The sequence below is a fragment of the Tasmannia lanceolata genome, unplaced genomic scaffold (assembly GCF_043159265.1).
Source record: "Tasmannia lanceolata isolate RefF3 unplaced genomic scaffold, GAP_Taslan_0.1 ptg000019l, whole genome shotgun sequence".
NCBI classification, from domain to species: Eukaryota; Viridiplantae; Streptophyta; class Magnoliopsida; order Canellales; family Winteraceae; genus Tasmannia; species Tasmannia lanceolata.
This window is the reverse complement of record NW_027518696.1, coordinates 1,759,695-1,774,287: the sequence shown is the minus strand read 5'-3', so window position 1 is coordinate 1,774,287 and position 14,593 is coordinate 1,759,695. Positions and strand designations below refer to the sequence as shown.

The 14,593-nt window shown below is 38.5% G+C and overlaps 2 protein-coding genes across 3 annotated transcripts; one reads left to right on the top strand and one right to left on the bottom strand.

The window, feature by feature from the left end:
• Positions 1-1,362: 1,362 nt before the first annotated feature.
• On the top strand, positions 1,363-6,703 carry LOC143852373 (DNA/RNA-binding protein Kin17, conserved region). 2 transcript variants are annotated; one of them, XR_013236768.1, is made up of 2 exons: positions 1,363-3,043; positions 6,050-6,703. XR_013236768.1 is itself a non-coding variant. In XM_077361756.1 (1 exon), the coding sequence occupies exon 1, from the start codon at positions 1,782-1,784 to the stop codon at positions 2,961-2,963; it is 1,182 nt and encodes a 393-aa protein (XP_077217871.1). In that variant the 5' UTR covers positions 1,364-1,781; the 3' UTR covers positions 2,964-3,132. The 2 variants fall into 2 exon arrangements, 1 of the variants encoding a protein (XP_077217871.1); XM_077361756.1 differs by lacking the exon at positions 6,050-6,703 and having other exon boundaries at positions 1,364-3,132.
• On the bottom strand, positions 4,236-14,447 carry LOC143852374 (ABC transporter B family member 11-like). Its single transcript, XM_077361757.1, has 12 exons — positions 13,848-14,447; positions 13,474-13,528; positions 13,095-13,270; positions 12,256-12,477; positions 11,901-12,139; positions 10,409-10,934; positions 9,859-10,132; positions 8,929-9,734; positions 8,461-8,727; positions 7,682-7,945; positions 6,012-6,302; positions 4,236-4,689 (listed from the first exon to the last, which is right to left on the bottom strand). Exons 1-12 carry the CDS (start codon positions 14,169-14,171, stop codon positions 4,333-4,335), a joined length of 3,801 nt encoding a protein of 1,266 aa, XP_077217872.1. The 5' UTR covers positions 14,172-14,447; the 3' UTR covers positions 4,236-4,332.
• Positions 14,448-14,593: the final 146 nt, after the last annotated feature.

Sequence of the window (14,593 nt, the reverse complement as noted above, 5' to 3'; positions counted from 1 at the left end):
TCAAGGGCGCCCCTGTTGGCTGATTTTTGAAAAGTTATAAATACACCAGAGTGGGCTGTCCCAAGTGAAAAAAAAAAGAAAAAAAAGGGCGCGGATATATTACTTCACTTTAGAGTTTAGATCTTTGAAAATATAGATCCACCGTAGTTTTAGAAAAATGCGTGCCGAGACTATATACTTGGGCCCACTTCGTTTGAAATCCAAACCATTCATTTGTTGGACCCCAATGTAACTAGGCCTAAGGCGATAAAATCATCTCCATAGTATGATCCATACCTTCCTATCTATCGATCATCATAAATCTCTACAGATCGAAGAGTTAGGAACATCCTATGGACATTATTTTATGAGAAAGGCCTATTTGCATTGAGGCCCAACAAATGAACGGTTGGATCTTCAAACAAGCTGGGTCCCAATTAATTTTATAATAAATGTGCATTTATATATTGTCTGTAAGTAGGAACATAAATATTTTTGGGAAAAATACACTTAGACCCCGGTGGTTTCTAACACATTCAACTTAACCCTTAACGTTTAAAAAGTTACAAGTAGACCCCCTCAGTCGACGGTTCGTCCACAGATTGAAGGGTTAGGATGATCCTATGGAGGTGATTTTTTTGGCACACCCTATCTATGTCAGGGCCCATCAAATGAACGCTTTGGATCATCCAAACAATGTGGGCTCACTGTGTTTTTAAAAGTGTTTGGATTTGGGTATGGGGTTTGGAGGGGTGTATGGGGTCTTCATTAGCGTTAATAGTGTTTCAAAAGAGGCGGCCTACCTTATACAAATTGAAACCACAGGGGTCTACTTGTAACTTTTTAAACATTAGGGGTTGAGTTGAATGTGTCAGAAACCACAGGGGTCTAAGTGTATTTTTCCCAATATTTTTTAAAAAATAAAGTGCGGCCTACCTTATTCAAAGATCTAAATGATTCAGTTGTTGGGCCTGTCGAAAAGAAAGGCAGGTAGTAAAAAACGAGTCAAAAATGACGTCTAGTCCGCTTCTTCTCGTCTCTTAGCTACAATCTTGAAGAAATCCTGGATTCTAAAATGCATGTGACAACCGAACAAATCCCCACATGTCACATGGCATTAGAGTGGGTAGTTTTGCCATTTCAGGAAAGAAAAACTGAAAAAGCTTCGGTTCCACTCTCCGTCCCGAACTCGGTTACGATATTACTTTGAGGGAGATGATAAATTAGCACCCTTCTGTAGGATAACTCGCACACCGTGAATTGACGTCAAAAAGCGTAAAAAAACGAGGGTATGCCGTATGCGGCAGATTTAACTCTTTTCGACGTTAATTCAAATTACAAGGGTAGCGAATTATCCTAAAGGGGGTGCGAATTTATCATCTCCCTGTTGTTAGAAAGATGATTATATTTCCCAAAAAGCTCTCACAAACTCGCTGGGCAATTATTCTATCGGGCATTCCATCCCAAAAGAAAGACCGGCCTCAGTTAGCTTCGCCTGAGGAAGGAAAGGCCGCCGGTTTATGGGAATCTCTCTCTCTCTCTCTCTCTCTCTCTCTCTCTCCTCACAAAATCTCTCTCTTTTCTCCTCTCTAGACGTGGGGTTTTGCTTTTGTTCAATTTCTAGGGTTTCAATCCGAGAAACCTTCGCCTCACCTAATTCATTCTGTATACCTTCGTCTCTCTCCCTCAAATATTGAAAAGAGCAAGTTTTGAAACTAGGGTTTCAGAAGCTAAGAACGAACTCGGATTTGAAACTAGGGTTTTCCCCAAAAAAAAAAACTAGGGTTTTATCGAAAAGATCGATGGGGAAGAACGAATTCCTCACCCCGAAGGCAATTGCAAATCGAATCAAGGCGAAGGGGCTTCAGAAGCTACGTTGGTATTGTCAGATGTGCCAAAAACAGTGCCGAGATGAGAACGGCTTCAAATGCCACTGTATGAGCGAGAGCCATCAGCGCCAAATGCTGGTTTTTGGACAAAACCCTAACCGTATAGTCGATGGATACTCTGAGGAATTCGAACGCTCATTCATGGAGCACATAAAGAGGAGCCATCGATTTAGCCGTGTAGCGGCCACTGTTGTTTACAATGAGTACATTGCTGATCGCCATCATATACATATGAACTCAACACAGTGGGCAACACTTACTGAATTTGTTAAGTACTTGGGTCGAACTGGACAATGCAAGGTTGAAGAGACCCCTAAAGGTTGGTTTATGACTTATATAGATCGAGATTCAGAGACCCTTTTTAAGGAAAGGCTCAAGAACAAACGCCACAAGTCTGATGTTGCTGAGGAGGAGAAACAGGAGCGGGCGATAATTAAACAGATTGAAAGGGCTGAACAGTTAATGCCTGTGTCGGCGAACACTGAATTGGTGTCATCAGATGCACTGTTGTTGAAATCAGAGCAAGCTGGAAAGATTGCATTTTCTCTTGGGTCATCTTCGAAATCGGTTGTTGGTGAGACTGCTGAAAGTTCCAAAATTGTTTTTGAAAAATTTGAAACGGAGAAGAATGGGCCGAAAATTAAAAACAGTGGTGCCCAGATGAAAGGTGGTGGTGGTGGATCGGCTATAGAGGATTTGATGAAAGAGCAAGAAATGGCGAAGGAGCGGAGTAATCGAAAAGATTACTGGCTCTGTGAAGGAATTGTTGTTAAAGTCGTGAGCAATGCGTTGGCTGAGAAGGGGTACTATAAAAAGAAGGGGGTTGTTATTAAGGTTATAGAGAAGTATGTTGGAGAAATTGAGATGCTTGATAGCAACCATGTTCTCCGGGTTGATCAGGAGGAGCTCGAGACGGTGATTCCGCAAATTGGGTGTCTTGTTAGAATAGTGAATGGCGCATATCGCGGATCAAATGCTAGGTTAATATCAGTTGACACCGACAATTATTGTGCTAAGGTTCAAATAGAAAAAGGTATATATGATGGGAGGGTGCTTCAGGCTGTCGACTACGAAGATATTTGCAAGGTTATCTGATAGGATTGTTTAAACGAGAATTATGGATTGCTGGAGATTGAGAGAGATTGTGTTAGTTATTTCTTTTATCATTTTCATGGGTAACAATTTTCCTATCTTTGAAATGCTCCTCTTTTGTGTATCTCTCATGCTCATTCAAGTTTGGTAATCCTTACATCTTGTCTGTTTATGAGTGCTGTTAGATTCTCCACTTTACTAATTATCTTCTGTACTCATTTTTTATTCTGTTCCATTATTCACTTGGTTTGTTTTGCTTTAGGACAATGCTGGACCTTTTTGGCTGCAAGTTAAAAGTAAAGAATTTCTTATTCTTTATTTTCTCAAAATCATTCTAATTTCTTTTTAGAAATTTGTTTTTCTCTGTGATATCTTCAGACAATAAATGTTGCTAGAAACATGTCTTTGAAGGGGATTTTCAGCTGATATTGGGGACATTGGCATTTTGTGTTTGGTCATATATTTAAGAAGAATTGTGCATTACCCTTAGGCCAGCAAACCTTGAAAGTGGCGCCATTTCCAGGTTTTGTGGACATTCCATCTAGCGGACCGCAATGTTGATGAGCCATGCGCCACAATTTACCCCTATCTGATGTTGGTAATTGTCTCAGTCGGTCAGGAAGGTACAGTTAAAAGTAATATTGCCAATGGTCCACAGTGAATGGGAAAAAAATTCCACCGATTGGATGGCTAGGATTGGGGAGGTTTTGGTCATGACCCATCCATAGTGCACCTACTTTGGACCATGAAATGATAGGCCCGACCTGTACGGTTCCTAGCTTGGGCAAAAAATACCTTTTGGATGGACTGAGTATTTTATAATTCCTATGGTTTCTTTCATGGGATAACATTTCCGTAAGTTGGATTCATATTGCATATATTATATATCTATATCATTGACAACCATCTCGGTTTCTCTTCCTTCAATATATAATTTACCATTTCAAAAAAATAAAAATAAATTATATTTCTATATCAATGTTTTGATGAACTAGTTATGTATAGTCGGCACTAGCATGAAGAACTGTGCCTCTATTCTCTTTCTCATGTATAGATTAGTATGTCATTAATTTGGTTAGGAGGGGAGGATATGTGCCATGCACGACACAAACCTTGGTCATTTACTTAGATTTTGGATGGGAGATTGATAGAGACTATTTCTCTTGGGTAGAGGACTTTTATATTCCATGTGGATCCAGTATTGGGAGGTTTCTCTGTGCATGACTGCTGTCTTTAAACAGTATCAAAGGCTAGTCATTCCATCACAAAAAACTGTTGAAAAAAGAGAAGACTGATAGGTTATTACAAATTGAAGCACATCACCATTCCATTACAAAAAAACCGCCGAAAACAAGAGAAGACTGAGAGATTATTACAAAGTTGAAGTATTCATGTGAAGTGCTACTAAGGAGGCATAAGCCCCATCCTTGATATTGATTAAAGCCTCATGCCTTCCTCTCTCTATGATCATCCCACCTTTCACCACTGCAATTAGATCAGCCCCTTTAATTGTGGATAACCTGTGGGCCACCACCAATGTCGTCCTGTTCACCATCACTTGGTCCAGTGCATCTTGAACCACTCGTTCTGACTCGTTGTCAAGTGCACTTGTCGCCTCATCTAGTAGCAAGATCTTCGGCTCCTTCACTATAGCACGAGCTATCGCCACCCGTTGTTTCTGCCCTCCTGACAATTGGGTACCTCGCTCTCCTACTAATGTGTCATAGCCCTGCAAGTTCCAACATTTTGTAAATAAACAAGTAAATAGTTTCATTACGATTTAGTTCTTCGACACTATAGCAAATTACAAGAAATACTAGATAAATATCATTAAAAAAAGAAATACTTGATAAATATTAGTGTATGTGCATGGTTGCATGCACCTCTAAATGGGACCTATACATGCCAGTCAAAACAATCTTGCCTCTATGATTAATTAAGTGAAATTGATGTCCAAAACAATCTCACCTCTATGATTACAAGTGAAATTTATGTCCATGCCCCCTGTTTAAGAATGACACCCCTCGAATACTTTTCTGATTGGCTGTTGATAGCTTTTTTTGAGAATTATAACCACCTTTAATGGCAAACCAATCGGAGATGTATGTAGTAAAGTGAGGAATGCCACCCTTATTCAAACTTCCATGCTTATTCAAATTCCAGAGAAATAATAAGAACAAAATTTATCAAGTGTTTGACTCAAACCCCTAGTAGCATGAAGATCTATGACTATGCCAAGGAAAGCCCATGAGTCATTTGCAAAGCCACAACCATCTTTCATTTCAAAATAAAAATGGCTCTAAGAGTGACCAAAATAATCCTTGAAATGAAGAGCTTCTCTGTAATTGTAAGATAACAATGAAGTTTGCCTATATAGCATGGGTGGGCCACCTTTGACCGATCTGGACCATCCATTTGGTGCCTAACCCTCTGAACGGACAATCCTATGTTTTTAGACATTTAATGTCCCTATCTTTTTCCTGGATATGTCAAATACTCAGTTGTCAGGCAATTAAATAACGCGAACATTAGCCTCACGATTATTTAGGTGCAGTCTGATGTACACACAGGTTTCACTATTCATACAAATGACCCATGATCTCAGTTGTTATATTTAATGGTTGCATGATCTCAGAACCCTGAACCGAAAGAAATCCACCAGCTTGCGTTGCATCATGCATGATTATATTGAGAACCCCCATCACTTGTAAGAAGTACCCATTATTCAACTTATTAAACAATTCATTTATGTGTATTGTCAATAATTTCATTAATGGTCGCACCATTAATGAAACTCTAAACATTTCAAGAGGGAGGGATGTTTCTTTATCACCTATTTAGAGAGGCTAATGAGAGAGCCAATTCATTGGCCAAAAGGGGGGGTTTGTAAAGATTTGTTACGTGAGGGGCAATTTCTGTCCCTTGTGTGATTACTACTGTTTTTTTTTTGTTTTGGTTCTCTTTCCTAATAAATCAGTTGCCATTTTCAAGAAGTCAAAAATTGAATCACAATGCCATAAAAAAAAAAAATTTGAATCACAGTGTTTCTACCTGCTCCATGCTACTAATAAACTTGTGGGCATTTGCAGACTCCGCTGCAGCTAAAATCTCCGCTTCAGTGGCATCTTCTTTTCCATATGAAATGTTTGCTCGGATTGTATCATTAAACAATACTGGTTCTTGGCTCACCAGACCCATCTGCAGCCTCAACCACCTCAGCTGAAACTTTTGAATTTCAATTCCGTCTAGCATAATTCGACCTGAATCAGGGTTGTAAAATCTCTGTAACAAAGAGATCACCGTCGATTTTCCACTCCCACTTTCTCCGACCAAAGCGACCGTCTGAGAGAGACAAGATTGAGATTGTTGGATTTCAGAAGTATTTTCAGGAAGTGTAAGATCATTTCAACTGTTATGAAAACTAGGATGGAGTGAAATAATTTCTTCACAAACACTGTATTACACTATGTACAATGGATGAAGAGAATTGAAAAAATAAAATTAAAAAATTAAAACTTTAGTATTTATGTAGAATGTAGATAAAGTAGTACAGAGCCAGAGTCTCTATTGAGGTGCTAGGAGTGAGGAGTGCACATGCTCTTGTTATTTTCACTTGTCAGGTAAAGTGGCAGTTCCATAATTACCTGTACGAAGTGATAGACAGGAAACCAAATGAGTGAATGATGTTAGTATTTATGTAGATAGAGCAAGCGCTTTGCGAGGTGTATTTGTACTTTATTTTCTCTAGGTGTCTTATAGAGGTTAGTGTTGTACTTCAGTCTTTAGCAATTGCATAAATACATGTTTTCCATCTCATTCTGTGCTCTACAAATACTGCATCATTGTCAAATTGGACTATGTTGAAACTTGAAATGTTAAATAACGAAGAAGAATGCGAAAAGACTAAAATGTCAGTATTTAAGTAAAATGGATACACAAATGATTTTGCAATGGGTTGTGTAGTTGCTGTTTTAATGTTCTTTTGTTGTTAGTGTGGGGTAAAGGATGTTGAAGTACCAGCATTTTTTAGGTTAGTATTGCAGATTTGCACTTCAGTCTGTTGTGGATGGTTGTCACCTATGTAGTAAACTTAGTGTATAGATGCTCAACTAAGAGGTATTAAATAAATTTACCAACTTCTTTTTCACAATTAAAATTTCAGCTAGTGGAGTTGACATGAAAAATAGAAGAAATTTCTTGGTAGCAGGTTGCATTGATTTCAGTTGCAAGTTGCGATAATTGAAAGAGTCATCATATGAAGCTTACTTTCTGTCTCAAGTAGTGTAAACTTGTGTAAGGCCATTGTTTTGTTAGAATATATTTAGAACTCAAAGCAGTTTTATTAGGAGAAATGGACTCTGTTCGAACAAATGGGAGGTTTGGTTGATGTGTTTGAGGGGGTTTTTGTTAGAATTAATGCTTACTTCCTGTCTCAGGTAGAAGAGCCAGAAGCATAGAGAACCTAAAACCTACTTCCCTTAATGTAGGGTCCTACCATATGCACAACTGTTTCTAATAATGTCTTCGTTGTGTCTAAGCATACACTAACTCGAAATGTATCATATATTACCACTTAAGAAATGCATTAAATCCAAGCAATTATGTAGTTTATACTAATGATGAGTTGGTAACATATGCTACTCAAATGAGAAAATCTTACTAAATATCAGAATCTTAAGATAAGTGACCATGGGTCTGTAAATCAATTTATTGAGAATCACCTTGCCAGAATGAACAGCTAGGCAGAGGTCTCGGAAAATCTGAATTTCTGGCCTTGTAGGATACTTGAAGCTGATGTGCTGAAACTCAATCTCGCCCTTCACATTTTCTAATGTCATTCCAGATTTGTCGCTTGGATCTATCTTCGACTTCAGATCAAGAATTGAAAATATAGAAGCTACAGAAGCCTTGGCTTTGTTGGTATCAGGTCCTAGGGAACTTGTCTGAGTAATTCCAATGGCTGCCATTGTAAGAGCAAAGAAAACCTGCAAATAAGGCAACAAGCAATGAGTTTACTGTGTTAGAAAAACAGGAACCAATTTAATGTTTTGGAAGACAAAATTGATCCTGCCTTGTTTACGATCTACCTGCTGCTTTTAAGTGGGTTTCGTGCCTGCTATTTTATTGCTCTGTCTCTTGCATCTAAATGAGAGATTTTATGTTCCAATTAATGAGAGAGCTATTTCTTGGCTTTCTTATTTTAGGATTTAATTTCACTGAGAGGCAAATTAGTTCTCTAACTACCCATAACTGAAAGTGAGCGATATCATTCAGAAAAAAACTGAGAATCAGCATTCAAATATTTCACAGTTATTTGAATAGTTTATTTTGATATTCAAATAATGAAAAATCGGTGTTTTTTAGTCTTGGATGGCAGAACTGTATCTAGTTGACGAGTTTGTGACCTGTAATCTTGTATGAAATTTTCTTTCTTCCTATTTTTTCTTGAAAACATTCAAATATTCATTAATAAGTTGATAGAGATTGAAGGAATACATACACGGAAAACCTTCGTGAATGTTGTCTTCCCACGCTCAACAAGGTGGGCTCCAGCATAGAAACTGGTTGCATAGACACAAAATAGCAATAAAAAGGAGAGTCCTAAACCAATCCCACTGATCAACCCTTGCCGTATTCCTGTCTTTCTGGGACCTTCACATTTCTTTTTATACAGTTCCATGACCTTCTCTTCTGCACAGAATGAGGAGACTGTTCTTATACTCCCAACTGCATCACTGGCAACCTGACTTGCTTGCTCGTACATTACCTACACCAAATCAGCACGTTGGGTCATTGACTCTGAACTACAATATTTCGTACTAGTAACCTACAAATAATCATTTTCAGCAAACAATTAGAAGGACTAGTTAATAGCAAATGTGGGTACTTTGCGCAAGTTATTAAGCCCCACTTTAATATTTGTAATAGTCTATCCCATATATAATGATTCTCGTGTTAGAAAGCAAACCTTTGCATCTGCACTGAAGCCCTCCATGAATTTTATTTGGGCCCATCCATTGATGCCTAGTAGAGGGAACATGGATAACATTATCAAAGCCAATTGCCAACTTGCTTGAAAAGCAATTACCAACGCAGCAATCAGTGTTGTAAAGCTCTGAAGAAAAAGTGCTGGAGTGTCTCCAACCAGACCACGGACCAGTGCCGCATCTTGAGATAGTCTTGCACTAATAGCACCACTTGAGTTTTTCGCATCATCAAACCACTCAACTTCCATGTGAACCACCTTCTCAAATGACTTTGATCGGATCCTTTTTATCAGCCGGCAGCCGGCCACAGCGAAGAAGTACGTTCGGAGTGGGATAGACACTAATGGTGTGAAAGCGAGGACAATAAACATTAACGACCAAAACGTGGAATCTTTCTGGAGTTTAGTTGGTGGTTCAAAGAATGTTTGAATTATAATAGAAAGGAATATGCCGAAAATAGGTAAAACGAGGCCACTGATAATTGCAAAGGTGCCACCAATCAATAGGGCAGGGAGCTCTGGCTTGTTGAGAGAGACAAGGCGCCGGAGTGGAACTTCTTTAGATTTTTGTGACCCATCAAGTACCATTGATCCCGTTTCTTTGATGGCAAGTCCAGTATGTGGAACAAATGAGGGTGAGGATGTGTGAAAGCTGCTTCTAGATCCTGACACTATTTCCAACTTGTCCTGGCTGGTTATAGTTTGTTCCGAGTCATGGTGAACTTCTTGCGCCCGTATAAGTTGAGAGTATTCTCCACTTGGATACTTGAGTAGATCCGAATGAGAACCTGATAAGTTGATTCAATTGTCATGTTATCAAGATAGTTATGACAGTAAATATTCTCTCTGTGTGTGCGGCTTGGGTTGGGGGGTGTTCAAGTCAAAGCTATGATTTATTGGAAAGACTCTTGCCTTTTTCTACAATCGATCCTCGATGCATCACAACGATCATATCAGCATTCCTGATAGTACTTAGGCGATGGGCGACAATAACGGTGGTTCGGTTGATCATGATCCTGTCCAGTGCCTCCTGCACAATGCGTTCGGACTCTGTATCAAGTGCACTCGTGGCTTCATCTAGAAGAAGAATCCGTGGGTCTTTCAGAATTGCTCTGGCAATGGCTACTCTCTGTTTCTGCCCCCCTGACAGCTGAGCTCCATTCTCACCAACCATGGTGTCAAGTCCCTGAGTATAAAATATGATAACAAAGGTAAACATAATGTTAGTTAAATCTACTAATGAGGAACCATGCTAGAATTCTATTACAATGTTCATGATATGAATAAAGAAAAAGGATGCATTGTTCTTCTGTGTTAATCTGTCATAGGAATGTACTCTACTCAATGACCTGAGGACGCTTGCTACATTTTTGTTTATTTTGGTAAATGCACAAGATTTTAATATTTTTAAAAGAATGGATTAATGGTAGTTCTAACAAGGGTTGATCATTATGAAAGAGACCTGAGGCATTTCATCTATGAATTTGGCGGCATTGGCGAGCTCAGCTGCAGCTTTGATTTCTTCAAGAGTTGCACCATCCTTACCATAGGATATGTTGTCTCTAATGCTAGAGGCAAATAGCACGGGTTCTTGGCTAACAAGCCCAATTTTCTGTCTGATCCATCTTAGCCGGAACTCCTTGAGATTTGTACCATCTATAAGAATCTCGCCAGATTGTGGATCGTAAAACCGCTCTAACAGACTGATAACCGTCGACTTCCCGCTTCCACTCTCTCCAACCAAAGCTGCAGTCATGCCACTGGGTATAGCGAGAGAGAATCCAGTGAATATTTGCTCATTTGGTCTGGCTGGATAGCTGAAATTAACATCTCGTAATTCAATATCTCCTCGAATATCATCAAATTTCTTTCCACTTGTGTCATAAGCATCTATCTTTGGCTTCCTCTTGATTGTCTCGAACATTTTGAATGCCGCAGCTTGTCCTGCTACAAATGCGGTTATGCTTGGAGATGTCTGACCTAAGGACCTGAGTCATCGGAGCAGATGTCAGCAGATCAAAAAGTACATCTGGTTGAATTTTCAACAACCACAATCTAATCATGCATGCATATATCAACGTACACATTCGTGTGTTATGTACAATCAATCATGGGTAGCTGAATTTTTGACACAAATCCAATCATTTGTTTAAAATAAGGTGTCCTAGATGTTTAAAATTAAGTGACTTCAAAAGCTTGAGGATCCAGAGTATAGCTCTGATCATGCTTCAATAGGACAGATGACCAACATATCCTGAATTGCACTATGCAAGTAAAGAAAAGTACTTCACAAAAAGAGACTACTATGATCTTGTGGATTTCATAATCGGTAGGATAGGCTACACCTATGCATCTATGATTTTGTAATGATAGTCATACACACACATCCATGCATACGTACATACATATATAATTTTTTGTTTATTTGTAGCTTTATGCTATTCAAGCAGTGTTAGTAGTGTCACTTTCACCTTTCTCTCAATCTATGATTCAAAATGTATACTATAAGATGTTTATTTGTATATGCTTGAAAATATTTACACCTACAATTGATTTTCACTTTTTCAGTACTTTTCAGCATAATTTCTAGTGGTTTTTTTTAATAACAATTTGGTATTTAGGAAACCTGTGATCTTAATGTTACCCACAAAGTTTCAGGAACTGAAATTACAGTAATTTAAAATTTATGCTATAGCAGCCAAAAGCACAAATGCAGGAATTAATGGTTAAGTTCACTAGTTCTGAGTTACATAGTGTACTTAAGAGCAAAACAGAGTCCGAAAACATTGGAAACACATACATAATATGCTTCTCTCTCCCTCCCTCTTTTTTCGTCACGGAAACACATACTTAAAATCCCATCCCCCCCCCCCCCCCCCCCCGCCCCTTCTCTAGATTCAGTGGTTTGTTGCAATAAGTTTTTGAAGCTAAAGAAGTGGAAGTTTGCAACTTACAGGGATCCAGTCATGACTGCCATAATAACATTAATTATATCTCCACCTGAATATCCTCTGTTCAATATCAACCTCGAACTGAACCACACAGCCAAAGCATAGCCACAGAATACGACAAACATAAATGAACCAAGGCCTAATCCTCCAGCAAATCCCTCTTGAACCCCTGACTTGTAAGCATCCTTCAGAGTCGTGTTGTATTTATCTAGAGCCTGCTTCTCCCCAGTAAATGATGCCACCTGAGTAGGAACCATACCAGTGGTATTTTCTCAGACAGAGACACATAAAATAGTCAAAATCTAAAATTCTCATGATTACTGTGTAAAGATGTGGGTCATGCTCAAATGTTACCTACCGTTCTAATTGAGCTAATTGTCTGTTCTACAACAACCGCTGCTTTTGAATAATATATTTGTCCACGGGATGCCAATTTTTTTGTACTGCTAGATAGGATTGCTCCGGCCGTCACAAGAGGAGGAATACAGGAGAGCATAACAAGGGTAAGTAGCCAACCTTGAGTAAATGCTATCAGAAAGCCTGCTATAAATGACGACAGCAGCTGAATGAATTTTCCAACCTGTAAAATGTAATTAGAGACGTGTAAACGTAGTCAAGAAGAATGTCAATCAGTAGCTAATTGGAAAATCCTAAAGTAAAGTCAATGATAAATCTGCTTTTCTTTCATTTTCTGGTGCATCAAGTGTATAAATTAGTAAATGTATTAGAAATCCGTCATCATAATTGTACTGGAGTCTAACATAGAAACTAGTACTGGAGTCTAGCCATGAAATACTAACATAGGATGTGATGGTATTTAAAAAAAAAAAACGACTTTTTGCACAAAGGAAAGGCCATTCGATCTTCAATTCTGAGGTTTACAATTGTTGATATGTATATATGGGATTTACTAGGGAATTTTGCGGAAAGGCATTTCGCGGATGACTTTTGCATGAGAGAACAGCCACACAGGCTCACTTTTCAGAAGGTTTTGTCTTATTTATTTACTTCACCTGAGGTAGCTGCTCTCTCATGCAAAAATCAGCTGCGAAATGCCATTTGTAACTACTCAAAGGAAACTGATGGAAATAAATTGCGATCCTTTATACAAATCAATTGTTAATGTTGACTATGCACCACACCAGAAAACTATTGACAATGAAAACAAGTGATTGTAGTATGCCGTGATATTAGTACCTTCTCACCCATGGCCTCTTGAATAAGGACAGTATCACCCGATAGCCTCTCAACAACTTCTCCTGTGTTTGTTTCCTTATCAAAGAACGCCACGTCTTGTCTCAATATAGTCTTCAAATATAAATTCCTTATTCTTGCAGCCTGTCTTTCCCCTGTGATCACCCAACATGCCACCTCTGACATAGAACAAACATGCTTTTATTAGTCTTCAGTAATTCAGCCATTAGCATGTCCCATATGATCAGAGAGTTATAGGACCTTTCGGATTAGGCTCCTTCTTTCGACGTAAAGACATAAAACAAATTTTACATTCATTTTTACATCGAAATAAACAGAGCCTTATTAATCAAATTAGTAAAAGGCACAAACAGTTACTTACGGAAGAAAGATACCACGCATGACCCCACAGCCAAATAAACAAATCTTAGTGACACCTGAGGACATAAACAGATAACACAGTAACTAATTGTAACACTTTAAAACCATTAAATGTCAAAAACCCATTTCCAGTTCATAGCCACTACAGAAGGAACATGGGAGTCTGCTAAAGATCTAAGAGGAAAAAGAAAAACTTATTTAATCCTATTGCAACTAACCCCATCTTTCCAATTGTAAATAGTACACATCAACCTAGATAATTAAATTTGGCAAGATTTGTATCAGATATCATTAATTAATTAGTAGAAAGACAGAAAAACATGTGGAACAGTTGAAAAGGACAAAAATAATGGAGCTTATTCGTCAGTTATATACCTTGGAAACTTCATTAACCATATCATGGAGATTTTCAGGTTTTCCAAAAGAGTTAACCACTTGTCCAAGGAGAAGACTCATAAGGGGCATAGCAGCACCATTTGCAATAGCTGCAACTGAGCCTATGATCATCAACACAACGTCTGTCGAGTCTGCAAGTGAGAACAGCTTGTAAAATGGAATACTGTTCTTGTTCTCTTGTTCTCCTTTTATCTTCCCAGAGTTGTGCTCGACGTTCATCTTTCCTGAGTTTTTACCGGTATTTAGTACAGGAGACTTGCTCGGTGATTTGATATCACCATCCGATCTGTTATCCGTGGCCATTTTATCAACTGCAGGACTGTTGATCCTCTTTTCTCTTTCAAATCAGTGCCAATTGTCAGTTCAAGAGCTTAGCAAAGCTGTAGATCGATTTATTCTTTTGCACTTCAAGCCCTCCTTCATAAAAAAATCATCTATGCTTGATCTGCATCAAAACCATGATCTTGATATCTTCAACTAAAACATATAAATCTGGCTAGCAGAAATTAGTAATTTCTGCAGAAAAAAATAGTTGAATTGAGATGAATGAGCTCCTGTTTATATAAACGAGGTACTTGCAGCCGTATTAGTTTAGCATTACATCAAGAAGTATATTATAACGGACAAAACTTATATGGGTGGATATCCGGCCCACTTACATAATATTAGTGTGATCCGGACCCTTCATACATGTGGACTGATAGGTATTCTGAAGTACTATGGAT

What these genes read in the sequence shown, in the direction of transcription:
- LOC143852373 (XM_077361756.1), top strand. Translation starts at nt 1,782, where the DNA reads ATGGGGAAGAACGAATTCCTCACCCCGAAGGCAATTGCAAATCGAATC.
- LOC143852374 (XM_077361757.1), bottom strand. Translation starts at nt 14,171, where the DNA reads ATGGCCACGGATAACAGATCGGATGGTGATATCAAATCACCGAGCAAG. An exon ending in GCAGTCATGACTGGATCCCT is followed by an intron (nt 10,935 to 11,900) that starts GTAAGTTGCAAA and finishes CCGATGACTCAG; the next exon opens with GTCCTTAGGTCAGACATCTC. An exon ending in TAGCTGTTCATTCTGGCAAG is followed by an intron (nt 6,303 to 7,681) that starts GTGATTCTCAAT and finishes TGTCTCTCTCAG; the next exon opens with ACGGTCGCTTTGGTCGGAGA.